This window comes from Rhizoctonia solani, chromosome 6 (genome assembly GCF_016906535.1).
Source record: "Rhizoctonia solani chromosome 6, complete sequence".
Classification (NCBI taxonomy): Eukaryota; Fungi; Basidiomycota; class Agaricomycetes; order Cantharellales; family Ceratobasidiaceae; genus Rhizoctonia; species Rhizoctonia solani.
In genome coordinates this window covers 2,400,919-2,416,212 of record NC_057375.1, presented here as the reverse complement: position 1 = coordinate 2,416,212, position 15,294 = coordinate 2,400,919, and the positions used below count along the sequence as shown (strand labels likewise).

The 15,294-nt window shown below is 48.8% G+C and overlaps 3 protein-coding genes across 3 annotated transcripts; 2 read left to right on the top strand and 1 right to left on the bottom strand.

Moving 5' to 3' along the window:
* Nucleotides 1-1,148: 1,148 nt before the first annotated feature.
* Nucleotides 1,149-1,409, top strand: RhiXN_06171 (uncharacterized protein; the record flags this gene model as incomplete). Its single annotated transcript, XM_043325987.1, has 2 exons — nt 1,149-1,174; nt 1,229-1,409. The coding sequence occupies 2 exons, from the start codon at nt 1,149-1,151 to the stop codon at nt 1,407-1,409; spliced, it is 207 nt and encodes a 68-aa protein (XP_043181419.1).
* Nucleotides 1,410-8,791: 7,382 nt separating this feature from the next.
* Nucleotides 8,792-9,172, bottom strand: RhiXN_06170 (uncharacterized protein; the record flags this gene model as incomplete). Its single annotated transcript, XM_043325986.1, has 1 exon — nt 8,792-9,172. The coding sequence occupies one exon, from the start codon at nt 9,170-9,172 to the stop codon at nt 8,792-8,794; it is 381 nt and encodes a 126-aa protein (XP_043181418.1).
* Nucleotides 9,173-9,382: 210 nt separating this feature from the next.
* RhiXN_06169 (GATA type zinc finger) lies at nt 9,383-11,125 on the top strand (the record flags this gene model as incomplete). The annotated part of the gene is made up of 4 exons (XM_043325985.1): nt 9,383-9,510; nt 9,558-10,230; nt 10,291-10,493; nt 10,543-11,125. The coding sequence occupies 4 exons, from the start codon at nt 9,383-9,385 to the stop codon at nt 11,123-11,125; spliced, it is 1,587 nt and encodes a 528-aa protein (XP_043181417.1).
* Nucleotides 11,126-15,294: the final 4,169 nt, after the last annotated feature.

Below are 15,294 nucleotides of genomic sequence, written 5' to 3'. Positions count from 1 at the left end.
AACTCTGCATGAGTAGAGTGATGGGTGGTCATGTGACTCACCCTAACATGATTGTGGGTCATATAGCTGCGTACTTGGTACGCAACTGTGAGTACAAGGAGTAATCATTGATCATGTGACTCACCCTAACATTGACCATGGTGCTATACTTCTGCATGTTGTACGCAATTCTGTGTGGCATGGGTGGTCAGTTGTCACATGACTCACCCTAACTTAGGGGATGGTGGTATTGCTGTGTGTAAAGTACGCAACTTTTTGTAGGAGGGCTGATGCTTTCCCTATAATCCACCCTAACACCATATGTGGGTTGTGTCCACCTGGTTCCCACCCTGTGCCATATCACAACAGTTCACCCTGCAGTGTAGCTTGGGCCACCCTGCAGTGTAGCTTGGATCACCCTGCAGTGTAGCTTGGTTCAACCTACCACCAACCTACTACTTTGTAATAACCTAGAGGAATATGTGCTTTCACTAAAGTCTAATACAGAAAGAGCGTTGGTAAGACAGAACATAAGGATTTTGGCCAAGGACAAGGAAGTTGTCTGCTGGAATATTGCGGACCTAAAGAACCATTTATTGGAGGTGAATAACCTGCACTTATGTCCGCAGATACACTTGCAAAGGATGGATACATGTGATTGCATGGAGGACTCTGCGGGTTCCCCTTTCCGCACCAGTCCCTTGCTTGCCTTCCAATGACTCATGCCTTTTACAAAGTCTGATAGCCACGTGACGTGATTACTAAGATGTTGAAGCAACCTATAAAAAATGCCACATTGCAAAGCTGCATCAGTCCCCAACAGCGAGTAAGATCTTTTTTCATGTCGACCCACCAGGCTAGCCAAGGCGTGAGCTCCGATCAATCCGGGCAGTCTTTTACTTGGTGTTTGGCTTGCCGCTGCATTGCAAGCAGCAGGAATATCTTTGCTCTGGAGTGCGGTGCGTTGCAAGTTTGGGTAAAGTCTCATAAATCTAAGTCTATCAATAGGTCATCTTGTGTGTGAAAAATGTATTGCTGACCCGGGGACTGGTGGGGGTAAGACAGACTTGAAGCAATGTGTACACTGCAAGGCTTCATGCAGCCCAGAACGCTCCTGGAGGGTCCATTTCAACGTGGCACCCCCTGTGCTAAGGGGTTTGCTCCACAAGATGGATGAGGAACTTCAAGCTCTTTGGTAGGTCTCATTTGATAGGTACTACACTTGGTTTGATCTTAACACGTTGAATAGCATGGCCAAGCAGGAGCTGCAGAAGGCACAGCAGAGGCTTCTGGTGGCTATCGACGAGAAGATGAAAGAGAACGCCATGGTCAGCAATCAGCTTTTGCTTCTTGAGCTCCATCTCAGCCTGTTGAGCAAACAATCTCAACACCCAAAGGGAGATCGTGTGGGCGTGTTTGGAACAATGTAATCTACGTATGTGTCATGAATACACAATATCAATTGCCCCTTTTGGTAGCAGCCTTTAGTGTTAGGTACAATCAATTCTGAGTCTTGGAAGCCTGCTTCATATGATAGCGTGTAAGCTCAAGTATTGTCTGAAATACAGATGACAACCCGCCAAGCATACGCGTGTACAACATTTTCTCTAAGTGTATATACAAATAGAAGGTGTATTAATATCAACACATTTGGGTGGCTCTAATGTCCATGGCGTTAGTACCAGGCCTAGTCTCTACACAAGTTGCTTGTTTGGAAATCCCAGTATAAGAGCGTTGAGTGATATGTCTATGTACAAATGAAGCTTAGAGCTTATCATGATGAGTTCACCACAAAACAAAGTATACACAATCTTATAGTTACAGTTCCACGCCCCAACATATTTTCCAAGTTTGACATATGGCGTGTAAGTAAGTTGTATTACTGATTGATTTTACTTGTTGTTTACCGTGCGCGGATAACGGATTACAGAAATATGAGCACCATCAGAGAATCATTACTGCATGCTCTTTGCGTACAGAGTATATAGCTTGTGTGGCCAACGCAAATGCTGACTAATCAGGTTGCTCATGCTCTTGATGCGTACTTAGTACGCATGGCGTGTGGTGCTATGTGCGCACCAGTACAGATACCAACAAACCACAAGAGTTGCACTCTCTGTGCGTACTTTGTACGCATGGTGTGTGGTGCTATGTGCGTGCCAGTATAAATACTGACAAATCACAAGTCCTACACTCTCTGTGCGTACAAAGTACGCATAGTGTGTGGCACTATGTGCGTGATGGTGCAGATGCTGACAAATCACAATTGCTGCACTCTCCGTGCGTACTTTGTACGCATGGTGTGCGGTGCTATGTGCGTGCCGGTATAAATACTGACAAATCACAAGTCCCACACTCTCTGTGCGTACAAAGTACGCATGGTGTGCGGTGCTATGTGTGCACCAGTACAGATACTGACAAATCACAATTGCTGCACTCTCCGTGCGTACAAAGTACGCATGGTGTGCGGTGCTATGTGCGTGCCGGTATAAATACTGACAAATCACAAGTCCCACACTCTCTGTGCGTACTTTGTACGCATGGTGTGTGGTGCTATGTGCGTGCCAATATAAAATACTGACAAACCACAACTGTTGCGCTCTCTGTGCGTACTTTGCACGCATAGCACTATGTGCGTGGTGGTGCAGATGCTGACAAATCACAAGTGTTGCACTCTCTGTGCATACTTTGTACGCATAGCGTGTGGCACTACGTGCATGGTGGTGCAGATGCTGACAAATCACCACCGTTGCACTCTCTGTGCGTACTTGGTACGCATGGTGTGTGGTACTATGTGCGTGGTGGTGAAGATGCTGACAAATCACCACTGTTGCACTCTCTGTGCGTACTTTGTACGCGTGGTGTGCGGTGCTACATGCATGCCGGTATAAATACTGACAAATCACAAGTCCTACACTCTCTGTGCGTACTTTGTACGCATGATGTGTGGCACTACGTGTGTGGAGGTTCAGATGCTGACAAATCATCAGTGTTGCACTCTCTGTGCATACTTTGTACGCATGATAAGTATCACACTGTGCATACTCTCTTTTTTGATGTCAAGTGTTGTGCTTGCTGTGCATACAAAGCATGCACTACTGGTGTTAGCTTGGATGTTTTTGTTCAAATGCTGACTAGTGTTCAGAGGTGTGATCTCCATGCATACACTCAAGCCTAAGAGGTTTACCATGGGTAGCCTGGCTCAGTTTGGGACCCAGGTTGGGACCCAGCCTACCTAGCAACCTAGTTTCTCTGATTAACCTTGCCCCTTTTGGTAGTAGCCTTTAGTGTTAGGTGTAATCAATTCTGAGTCTTGAAAGCCCGGTTCATATGATAGCATGTAAGCTCAAGTATTGTCTGAAATACAGATAACAACCTGCCAAGCATACGCGTGTACAACATTTTCTCTAAGCGTATAGACAAATGGAAGGTGTATTAATATCAACACAATTGGGTGGCTCCAATGTCCATGGTGTGAATACCAGGCCTAGTCTCTATACAAGTTGCTTGTTTGGAAATCCCAGCATGAGGGCATTGAGTGACATGTCTATGTACAAATGAAGCTTAGAGCTTATCATGATGAGTTCACTACAAAACAAAGTATACACAATCTTATAGTTACAGTTCAATGCCCCAACATATTCTCCAAGTTTGACATATGGCGTGTAAGTAAGTTGTATTACTGATTGATTGTACTTGTTGTTTACCATGCATGGATAACGGATTACAGAAATATGAGCACCACCAGGGAATCATTACTGCATGCTCTGTGCGTACATAGTATACATAATAAGTAATAGCTTGTGTGACCAACGCAAATGCTGAATAATCAGGTTGTTTACGCTCTTGATGCGTACTTAGTACGCATGGCGTGTGGTGCTATGTGCGCACCGGTATAAGTGCTAAGAAACAACAGATGTTGCACTCTCCGCGCATAACTGGTACACGTGTTGTGTGGTGCTACGTGCGCACCAGTACAAATATTGATAAACCACAAGCGTTGCACTCTCTGTGCGTACAAAGTACGCATGGTGTGTGGTGCTATGTGCGTGGTGGTGCAGATGCTGACAAATCATCAGTGTTGCACTCTCTGTGCGTACTTTGTACGCATGGTGTGCGGTGCTATGTGCGTGCCAGTATAAAATACTGACAAATCACAAGTGTTGCACTCTCTGTGCGTACAAAGTACGCATAGCGTGTGGCACTACGTGCGTGATGGTGCAGATGCTGACAAATCACCACTGTTGCACTCTCTGTGCGTACTTTGTACGCATGGTGTGCGGTGCTATGTGCGTGCTGGTATAAATACTGACAAATCACAAGTCCCACACTCTCTGTGCGTACAAAGTACGCATAGCGTGTGGCACTATGTGCGTGGTGGTGCAGGTGCTGACAAATCACCACTGTTGCACTCTCTGTGCGTACAAAGTACGCATGGTGTGCGGTGCTATGTGCGTGCCAGTATAAAATACTGACAAATCACAAGTGTTGCACTCTCTGTGCGTACAAAGTACGCATAGCATGTGGCACTATGTGCGTGGTGGTGCAGATGCTGACAAATCACCACCGTTGCACTCTCTGTGCGTACTTTGTACGCATGGTGTGTGGTGCTATGTGCGTGCTGGTATGAATACTGACAAATCACAAGTCCCACACTCTCCGTGCATACAAAGTACGCATGGTGTGTGGTGCTATGTGCGTGCCAGTATAAATACTGACAAATCACAAGTGTTGCACTCTCTGTGCGTACTTTGTACGCATGATAAGTATCACACTGTGCATACTCTCTTTTTCAGATGTCAAGTGTTGTGCTTGCTGTGCATACAAAGCATGCACTACAGGTGTTAGCTTGCATGTTTTCATTCAAATACTGACTAGTGTTCAGAGGTGTGATCTCCATGCATACACTCAAGCCTAAGAGGTTTTACCATGGGTAGCCTGGCTCAGTTTGGGACCCAGGCTGGGACCCAGCCTACCTAGCAGCCTAGTTTCTCTGATTAACCTAACCTAACTTGGTCTCAGGTTGCCATCACCAATTGGGCTATAAATTAGTGGGCACATGCATATGTGCTATATATACATAAGCTCCAAGTATGACAGCAAACAGATCAGTGATCACAGGAAAAACACAATATTTCCAAAAGTTTTCCAAGACTTTTCCCTCTACAACCTAACCTACTTCTTTACTTAGCTTGGAAATTGGGAAATCTTCCAACACAGACTCTGCTCAGCACCAGAGTCTCAACCTCTTTTCCCCCAATTTACAACAGTTGTCACATGACTCACCCTAACTTAGGGGATGGTGGTATTGCTGTGTGTAAAGTACGCAACTTTTTGTAGGAGGGCTGATGCTTTCCCTATAATCCACCCTAACACCATATGTGGGTTGTGTCCACCTGGTTTACACCCTGTGCCATCTCACAGTTCACCCTGCAGTGTAGCTTGGTTCAACCTACCACCAACCTACTACTTTGTAATAACCTAAGCAAACCAGGTACGCTAGCACGCCCTAAGTCACCCATCCTAAGTCACCCATGGCAGACCAGGTACGCCAACACGCCTTGAGTCACACATAGCGGACCGGGTGCGCCAACTCCCCAAGTCACACATTGCGGACTGGGTACGCCAACTCCCCGAGTCACACATAGCAGACCAAGTGCGCCAACTCCCCAAGTCACACATAGCGGACCGGGTATCCCAGCGCTTTGTTAGTCACACATGGTGTAGCTGGTGTGCTATTGTACTGGGTGGTGCTTCCAAGGGCGTACCAGGTACGCCATGCTAACTCTTTCCCAAATACAGAAGTAGTTAAAGTGATTTCCTAACCCAGTACATCTAACCACTCATTTAAGTCCAGTCTCATCTAAGTCAAACCTCTGTGTGATGAAGATGGGGGATCCTATGTACTTATGGCTTATGTAAATAGCCTAGGATGTGTTAGGACGTGTCCTAAGTCACCTTAAAACCATCTAAACCATCTAAGTCAAGTCTCATGTAAGTCCAGTCACCTGTGTGATGAGGAAGGGGGGAATCTCATGCACTTGTGGCTTATGTATGCTACCTAGGATGTGTTAGGATGCATCCTAAGTCACCTTAAAACTGGGGAAGTCAGTCACTCACCAGTCCATCCTAGGTCCATCCTAGGGCCCATCCTAGTATCCTAGGTGGGCTTAAAACTTAGGTCAGATGTGCTATAAATTGTTATGTGACTTCTTTAACTATGTCCAAGCACTTTTTATTATGATACTTGAGTACAAATTGGCCTACACAGCCTGTCACAGCAGCTGCAAGGTTGACAGGTCAAATGTTGCATTTGATTTGTGCACCTGTGTATGTTTCAGTGTGCCTCACACTAAATGACCCCTACACTTGAGTCCTGCTTTATAATCTACCCTGAAAATTAAATTCTACTAGGAGACCCATCAATTCCGGATTGTTTGACATATATATCACTTGACAGGGTCCATATTGACATTTGACAAGTTATGTAATCCACTTAGATATTGAAATCTTGCTAAGGAGCCACGTGATTCCGAGTTGATTCATATATATATCAAGGGTATTTGAAAATGTCATATGAAATCTGACAATGATGCCCTAATAGGGCATTGGATTTCCATTTTGGGAAGTTGACACTACCATAAATGGAAAGAGCGGACTCAATAACCCATTGCTATGTGTTTTCCTAGTCCAATAGTATAAGCATATAGCCCTCTAATTTACTTAGCCAGGTAATTCAAAATATCTTCCAAAGTCCAGGATAAATATCCAAATAGGCTATCATGTTTCCATTTTTAGATCTACTTAGTGCCATCATTGGAAAGAGCATGTCCAATTACCCCATGTGGTATGTCACTTAAGTCTTAGATAGATCTGTACAGTGTCTTGAGAATTTATTGTTCAGCTCTACACTTAATCTGATGTTTTATGGCTGTTAACTAATTTTCTCAGCATATTGTGGGATATCAATGAGGAGAGCCGAATTTTCTGCATTTTATGAGCTACTAAACACTTGGTTGTGATGAGATTTCACAAACGTCCCTCACTATAGGACCCTGAGGACCGGTCGGCGACCGGTCCCCTCTGGTGTCGAGCAGACCATCAACTTTGTCTTGCGTGTATCTCACTCAATACTGATCCAATCTACGCCGTTCTAGTACTGAGGTACTCTGTGCAGTTATGCGCATTTTTTGAGCACTTACAGACCTTATTGTGGTGACATTCGGGATGGTCAATTATCTGAGGGAGGACCGGTCGCCGACCGGTCCCCTCTGGCGCCAAAGCTCTACATGTATATTGTTTCCAGTATATCTCCACAAATACTAAGCCAAATAACATCGTTCTGGTGTCAAAATGATTGTATGAGCTAGCTCTACTATGTGAGATAATAAAAGAAGTTTCTGAATCGCGTCCACGAATGTATTTTGCTGTTTTCTCAACGAGTTCTTGACCAATTTCAAATGTCTTTCCATTTTTGGAAAGTGCGTCATGGTCCGCATTTTTGACGATTTTTGTTAAATTTCCAATTGACCGGTTGGCGACCGGTCCTCAAGGCTGCAGTGATAAAATTAGTTAGAAATCGATTATTTTTGACCTCAATAGAATTGCCCCAAATTTTGACAGTAGGTGCGCATGGCATAGGAGACCATAATGACAAAGTCTCACGCAATTTGAATCACAGACAAAAGCAAGAATCTCATTATTCTCCAAAATTCAAGCAATTTTTCATACTATAACCAAAGGGCGTAATTTACGAGGGTCTACCAGGATAAGATGACAAATTTCAGTCGAATCCATTTAGAGTTTTGTCCGAATAGATGCCGACGCTGGCTCTGATTTTGTATGGGACGAACATCGGGATAGATTGTTTGTAGACAATGTGGTATCATAGACAAACCACCAATCTTGAGATCGTCAAGGTCAAAGACTGAATACGTACCGTTTCGGGTGCGTTGGTCAAACAAGAGCCCTGGGATGCAGCGCTTGACTTGCCGTAAAACGTGGCCTAGGAGCAAGGAAGAGACCTTGGGCTTCAAAGTGATACGGCAACCATCTTGATCGAGCCAAATGCCGAGATCTAGCGACGATCGAATGCCTGTACTGGGTCAGCCTCAACCGGAACGTTATACCAGCTCGGCGACCTGATTCGGGACGTTCTGTTTGAACCGCATAGTGCCGACCGCTTTCCCCAGCTGATTTACATGATACGTGCTAGAAACTTGATGTAAACGTTACTGAGTTCCAATGATGTAGGACGTACGCGCGGCCAATATAATATCTATGCCGTCGACCATCCGATACGCGTCTTTCGAAACGAGCATCCTCCCCACAGGGTGAATAGATTCGGTTGGTAAAACGTCGAAATTGAAACCAGCACGCGGCCGGTCGGATGTGTTGTGTGAGAGCAATGGCCAGGAGTAGCGGATTCCGCGGTCGTATAATAAAAGTGATCACTGTCTGAACTCTATCATGAGCTTTGGCGTTTCTACGGCTAGCTAATAGACTAGGGATGTTAGACTCAGAGTTTGCTAGAGCTATAACTTGCCGAACTTGAGGCCAAGGACCTAAGACACCGAGCGTTCGTCGATTCAACGGACGGATCCCTATATAAAAAAGAAGGGTTACAGTGTTATGTAATAACACGTACGGTGTGGTGATTAAACAAATAGACGTGGTTGAGAACGCATCTTGATTGATGGTCAAGAGAAAAGGAAGAGCTACCGCATCGGTGTGGGCTAAAAGCGTATACGTAGGGATACTCGGCAACCAAAAGTCGGGGTGATCAGATACGTGTTGAACGGCTTGGCGCTCATCAAGCAAGAGTTTGCGATCCGACGAGAGCGTTGAAATGGGACCCTGGATCGACTGGGTGCGTGTCGTCCCAGCGGTTGTGTAGAGGGGGAGAATAGAGAGGCCTAGTGCACGTGACGGTATGGATCGCGTGGTGTCGAGTGGCCAGACGTGTTTCGGTGGAGTCTGAGAGTGAATTGGCCCCCCGACGCGGTGATGCACTGGTATAGCGGGCGGAGGGAGGGAGCAAGGTACGGATGCTGTGCAAGGAATCCGAGGGAGTTGAGGCTGGCAAGGGAATGCAACAAGGTTCAGGAGTCGAGTCCGCTTGATCAGCAGGGAAGAGGCCGTGTGTTTTAGGGGAGAGGACAAAAATAAGGGATAGTGATAATTGGACAGACATCGGGACAAGTGGGAAATGTGTGAGGAGTGGAGTGAAGGATCGAACAAGGGCGGATTTGAATATTTGGAGACTTGTTTGTTGGCCGGAGGAATCGATCGATGGGCATCGGCCGCATCGGCCCGGTCGTCGATCAGATCGGATTGAGTGCCGAGGGAGGCTTGTTCCAAACGACCACATCCCCCCGCCCCGCCCCGTTCCGTTCCGTTTTCCATGGCTAATGCGCGCGTTGACTGGGGCGAGTTTGAGTATGATGGACAGAATCTGTTGTTCTCTGGCCATGCGCGGATGCCGCCCGAGCAGCTCCCGAGTTTTCTGCTGACTGCCGACGGGGACGACAGGTGCGTAGTCAATGTTTTCGTTTGCCAGTCGCTGATGATTGTGGCAGACCGCATGCATGGTGGGTCGCACAGACCAAGCTGTATGAGCTGCGGACGACATCGAATCCGAGTGTGCGGGAGATGCGGGACATGCTTGCCCAGGCAATCAAGCAGAACCGACTCGCTGTCCCAGAGGTGTTGCGCGAGGCCGAACGCAATGCGGGCGAGCTCATGCGACTGTATTCGCTGCGAGAGGCGTTCAATCGGCGGCACAGAGATGCCACGGCCCATGCCACACCCGCTGTTTCCCCCACTACTCCGTCCCGCACGTCGTCCCCTCGTCCGACCCAGTCCTCTCCCGGTGCTATGAGTCTGCACAACATGGTTGCCCACCAGACACTCATGTCCATGCCACTCGCTGCCCCCGTGCCAGTCCCCGGTCCCACTCCCCATGCCCTGCCCCTCTTCCCCCTCATCCCCCACCGCGCACACGGCGGCATCCCCGTTCCCGCACCCGGTCCCAACCCCCCTCCCCTCGTCCCCGCCTATGCCCCCTATGCAGCCTATACCACCCGCCCTGCCCCCACTCCCCCCACACAGCACACCCTCCCCATGGACGAAGACCCCGACCCAGGCTCCCCCACCGAGGTCGATGAGCTCGCAGACGAGGACAAGGCTGCCGCAGCGACCACCACCGCCACCACAGCGACAGACCCCCAGCCAGACCGGCCCAAGAAACGGGTAAGCCCATGTTCGCTTCCGGCCCGTTTCTCTCTAACTCCGCCGGCGCTTCACCAACAGAGCCGCCCAACCCGAGCCCACCCGTCTTCCCCCCGTGTTTGCACAACCTGCGCCAGGACCGATAGCCCCGAGTGGAGGCGTGGTCCTCACGGGCCCAAGACCCTCTGCAATGCCTGTGGTTTGAAATGGGCCAAGGCCAGTGGCGCAGGCAGACGCCGTGGCGGCCAGGCCAATACTAATGAGTGGCGGGGTGAGGCTTTCAGGTCAGTTTCTATCCCATCTCTGCCTGATTCCTTCTCATTTCTCTTCAAGTTCAAATGTTCAGTCCCCGGCCTCCCGACCTGGCACCGCCGATCCCTTTCAAGGCCCCCCGCCAACCTCTGCCCCCCTTGCCTCTTCCACTAGTCTCCCTGTATCCACCAACCTCCCGTCCTCGCTCGCCCCGCCTCCCTCCTCCAGCCTTCCATCCTCGCTCGTAGGATCTAGCGCGCCTGTGATAGCCGTTCCCCCCAACCCACGCTCCCCCGTCGGTTCCCACAGTCCAGATGTCAAGGTTGAGACCGACGCCCCTAGCGGTCTCATGGATCTAGCCACCGTGGCCGCCCTTGAATCGGGCCGCACCGACGAACCCCAGTCTCAGAGCTTGAAACGTCCCCGCGCAGACTCTAGCTACAACGGTCTCGGCCGATACGATCGACCCCCTTCCAGTCGCACTCCCTCCAGCACCAGAGGCTACCCCGAGCCATACACCCCCGCGTACCCGGACAAGCCCTACTCCGAGTCGGCCACTCGCCCGTATTCTGATTCATCCCGCACCTATTCGTCCAGCGGGAGTGAGGGTGCAGGCGGAGTTCGCCCGATTAATGTCATTCCGATTGGGAGCTATCGTGATTAGCGCCTTTTTTGACTCCTTTTTTCATTTTTGGTACTATACTACATTTCAGGGCTATCGCTATCTCTCTCTCTCTTTTCTTGTATGTCCACTTTTTGATCTTTTTGCTATATCTCCACCCAGCTTGCATACCATGTTTCATGTTTTATAAGTATGTGGTTATGAATATTTTTGTTATTTTGAATTCAATTCTACTCTCTGTCGCGTGCCTTTTCTACCCATCCGATTGGCCCGTCTCGACGATCATGCCGTCGATCTCACCCTGCACAAATAGCGGCGTACGACTCGATCGCTGTGAGAATGACCTCATGCGTATCCAATCGAGGTGTTTGTCTCGTAAGACCTTTGGTCGACCCACGACAACATTCAACTTGATTACATGGCCAGGAAAGTTTGCCGATGATAACACGCCCTCGGGGTCACCACAGCCCACAGCACTTTGCCGGTGACGTGGCTGGTCTGAACTTACGCTTGCCGCCGGACTCTTTCGCTCCCGCACCTCGATTCGTCCACCTGGGGGACCGAACATTCTATTCAAGGCGCCTTCCTTTGATGTCCAACAATGCAATGGGCTCAATATCAATCTATCTACTACACTACATCCGAAACAATCGATCCCGGACAATCAGCATCCATACATCGCGCGCGCTGCGGGGCATCACTGTCGTCGAGCACGGAAACTTACGCTTCGGATCCAGACCTATCACGCCTTCGATTGACTTTTTATATTCAAGTGTCGCGTATCGATCGATATCGGTCTCTCACGATGTCGGATGTGCGCGCTTTTTTTCTTTTGACATCAGGTTCGGATGGCATGAATGCGTGAATTAGGTTACGACTGATTTGTGTTGCTGATATCTTGGCTGAAAAATTTTCATCTAGATTTAATGTCCCCCCCATATAGGTTTGATGTCCGTTTATGTGCGGTCCGGCTGCACTCGGTCGCACCTCATGAGAGCGGTTTCAAGTCGGTTGAATCGATTTTCGACATTTTTGCGCTAATGCGGTTCCTTGTAGCGATACTTTATTGCACAGATCAGCCAGGTTGCCCTCTACGCCAATTTCGGATCTGAGATCCCAACATTCGGCAATCCACACTCCCCGCTGACAGCATGGGCATATCCGAAACAGACATATGGTCTTCTCCTCGATTCCCCCTCCCCCCTCCTTTTGTTGTTGGGCTTCGCATGCTCTCAGAGGTTCTGCGATGGTACCGTACCTGGAATACCCACTCGCCAACGCGCTCGTTGCTGAGGGGATACGAGGTCCGGATCTGATCGACAACCGGCCGGCCCGATGCGCATCGATCGACTCTATTTGGAATTCGCCCACGTTTGTCTGGTTTGGCCAGAAGAAGGAAAAGAAACGAGCTTCCCGCCTTGCGATCCCAAAACCGAACCCAACTCCGATCCAACGCAGCTCCGATTCATTTACACATGCCCTCGTGTAATAATGTAAATGCGCAAAAATCGCTAGACATGTGACGTGAATTCGGTCGATGCGCCCTGTGCCCTCATCACACCCTATCGCCAACCGCGATCGCACCTCCCCGTCGATGGGCGAATCTCCCCCTCTCTGCAGAGATCACTCGCTTGGCCTGGTTTTTTTACACTTTGCCTCGATGTGGCCCGAATTACTTTAGTCCCCTCCCCGTGATTGATTTCATATATAGATTTCGACGGAATAGGAGGTCGGGGGCTGAGTGTATATGCATTGTACACCTGGTGCGGCCACACCTCGCCGAGCTTTGCGTTTCATATCCCTTTTGTGGGATATCGGCTCCACTCGCCCCACCTCGCTGGATGTGTCCTCTTCTTCTCCTTCTTCTGGAGTTTGTCCCTCCTTTTGATTGCCGGATAAATCTAAACCTTGAACACATATGGTGATGACCTGGGGCGGCTTACTTTTGACCACCCTCGGTCTTACGATTTCCCTGTACCGTAAGGATCGGCCCATCGGCCCGATGTCTTTTGTGTCCACACACCCCTCATGTGCGTCCCTCAACTTTATTTTTATTTTTGTTTGCCTCGCTTTTAGGATATCTTCGATCAGGGGTTTAACTCGGGTGGATGGACGGGAGCGGCCTAATTTACGCGTCGAGACGGGGCGTCTGCCGACTTCGAATACCGGCATTGAGTAGGCTGCTACTAGCGTCCGGTCATATCGGAACGGAGGTTGGTTGATTGGGCATACTTTTGCTTGATCTTGTGCGACTGAATGCGATCTAGATAGCCTTTTGGCACTCGTCATTTAGGGGTGGGTGATCTTTTAGAGTACGCTACGATTCAATGGTATTGTACCTCTTGAGATGTCCACGATTGGGCAAAGGACGCTATGGAAACTGAATGAGATAAACTGTATGCGCCGTGAGTCGGTTGCCGTGTGAAAAGTTGAAATGCTCTTGGCTTGAACCGAGTGCACGGGGCTTGTATTCATATCATTTTGTCTTTCTTATTTTGTCATACATGCGCGCGCGAGGGTGCATCCCAACGCCGTCCCATTCATTTGCAGGCGACGTCCCCGCTAACCTAGTGTCTTTGACCGTGCTCCCTTGCGACTCCACCCAGAGCCACTAACTACCCCACTCGCTCCTCCTGAAAGTCTACTCCGCCTTCTTGTGGTCTTTAAACAGCCTCAGGATCCCATATATGTAAGGGACTTGGTGCGCAAGTCAGGCAGCTGAAATTCAAATTTGATCGAACACCTTGAAGGGCAAACCGCCCCCGCCCTTGTTTACCCTGAAATAAAGCAATACTCATTTCAGCCTGATCGCCCACCTCGAGGTCTAGATTACTCGTTTATCGGTGACTCCCGCCGCCAACCCAACGCATTGATCGCATGATGCCCCCAACCATATTATTCTTTTCAGCCGAGGCCTATGGTGCCAGGTTCCTCGCCCACCTCCAGAAGCATTGAGATCGTCTTTCCTTCCATGAGCCGCTTAATTGTTCCGGTGGGCAAGCTCGTTCAAGTGCAACACAATGCCCTCGGACGCACTATAGGCCGAATAACTACTGTGGCTCGATTTGGCCAGCTCAGTCATGAGCTAGGACGGATAGAAGGAATGTTACCATACTAGAATTAGGCAGAGCAGGATTCTGCCATCACCCCTATCGTGACCGATGCCGCGCGCGTCCTATTTAGCCTCTGGACCGGCTCGATTTGTCCCGCGCATCCCGGGGTTCCATGTATCGATCATTTTCTCCTAATTAGGCGTATTCCGCCATGTTGGCAGTCGTCACAGCGGGTCTTACGCTTCCGATCACATTTTTACAGATTTTCTGCGTTCCTTGAGGTTTGTAAGTGTGATATCCATCAGTCAGGCTCGTCTTCACTGTGGCCGGTGATTTCGTTGTGTTGGTACAGTCTTGCGTAATCGCCAATAATTTCCGTTTTTGGTCCTCAATGTCTCGCACGAGTGTTAGACATATATTCACCCAAGGTATGGATCCAGCATCATTCTATTATACAATTCAGACAACGCCCAGCTGCGAGCTCAGTCGACGTCAAAAACTAATCGCAATAAGGGGTTAAGCGATTCATATATATCCTTGTCAAATGGATATCTTTGGAACTGGCATGGCCGCTCAGATTCTCCAAGTGGTCATATGCCCAAAGATGTAATTGCGTGTCGTCATTGATATGGCACCAGCCTAAGTTCCACGGGTGCGTGCTGGACGCTTACGGGGGTGAGCCCATGTTCTTACAGTATGGCCGCAAAGTTTCTTACAGGCATGTCTATATCGGCACATATCAATCACCGGTTTGTCCTTCCTTACATTTGCAACTGAAATATCTCTGTCCAAGACTGGCCGCCCTTGTTATTCAAGTAGATCTATATGAATTGTTCCTTGGAAGTGATACGATTTCTATGGGGCCCTAGCCATTGAGAACCCGGGTCGCAAGACCGTATCGATCAGCTTGCCATTTATCTCAATGAGGCGTTGGAGATCTGGCAAACCACCGGGTTTGAGCTCTCTTATATCTTTCAGCTCGAACCTGATATGATATCAACTGGGCGTATGCGCATTTAATCATGTGCAGTATTGGAGCAATTGAGATACTTTAGCTGATAAACCCCAAATAAGACAGGGCGCTTAGCTCTCATCGTGAGAGTATTCCACTTGCAATATAGGCTCTACCGGTGTGATGAAACTTTGATAGCGTCAACC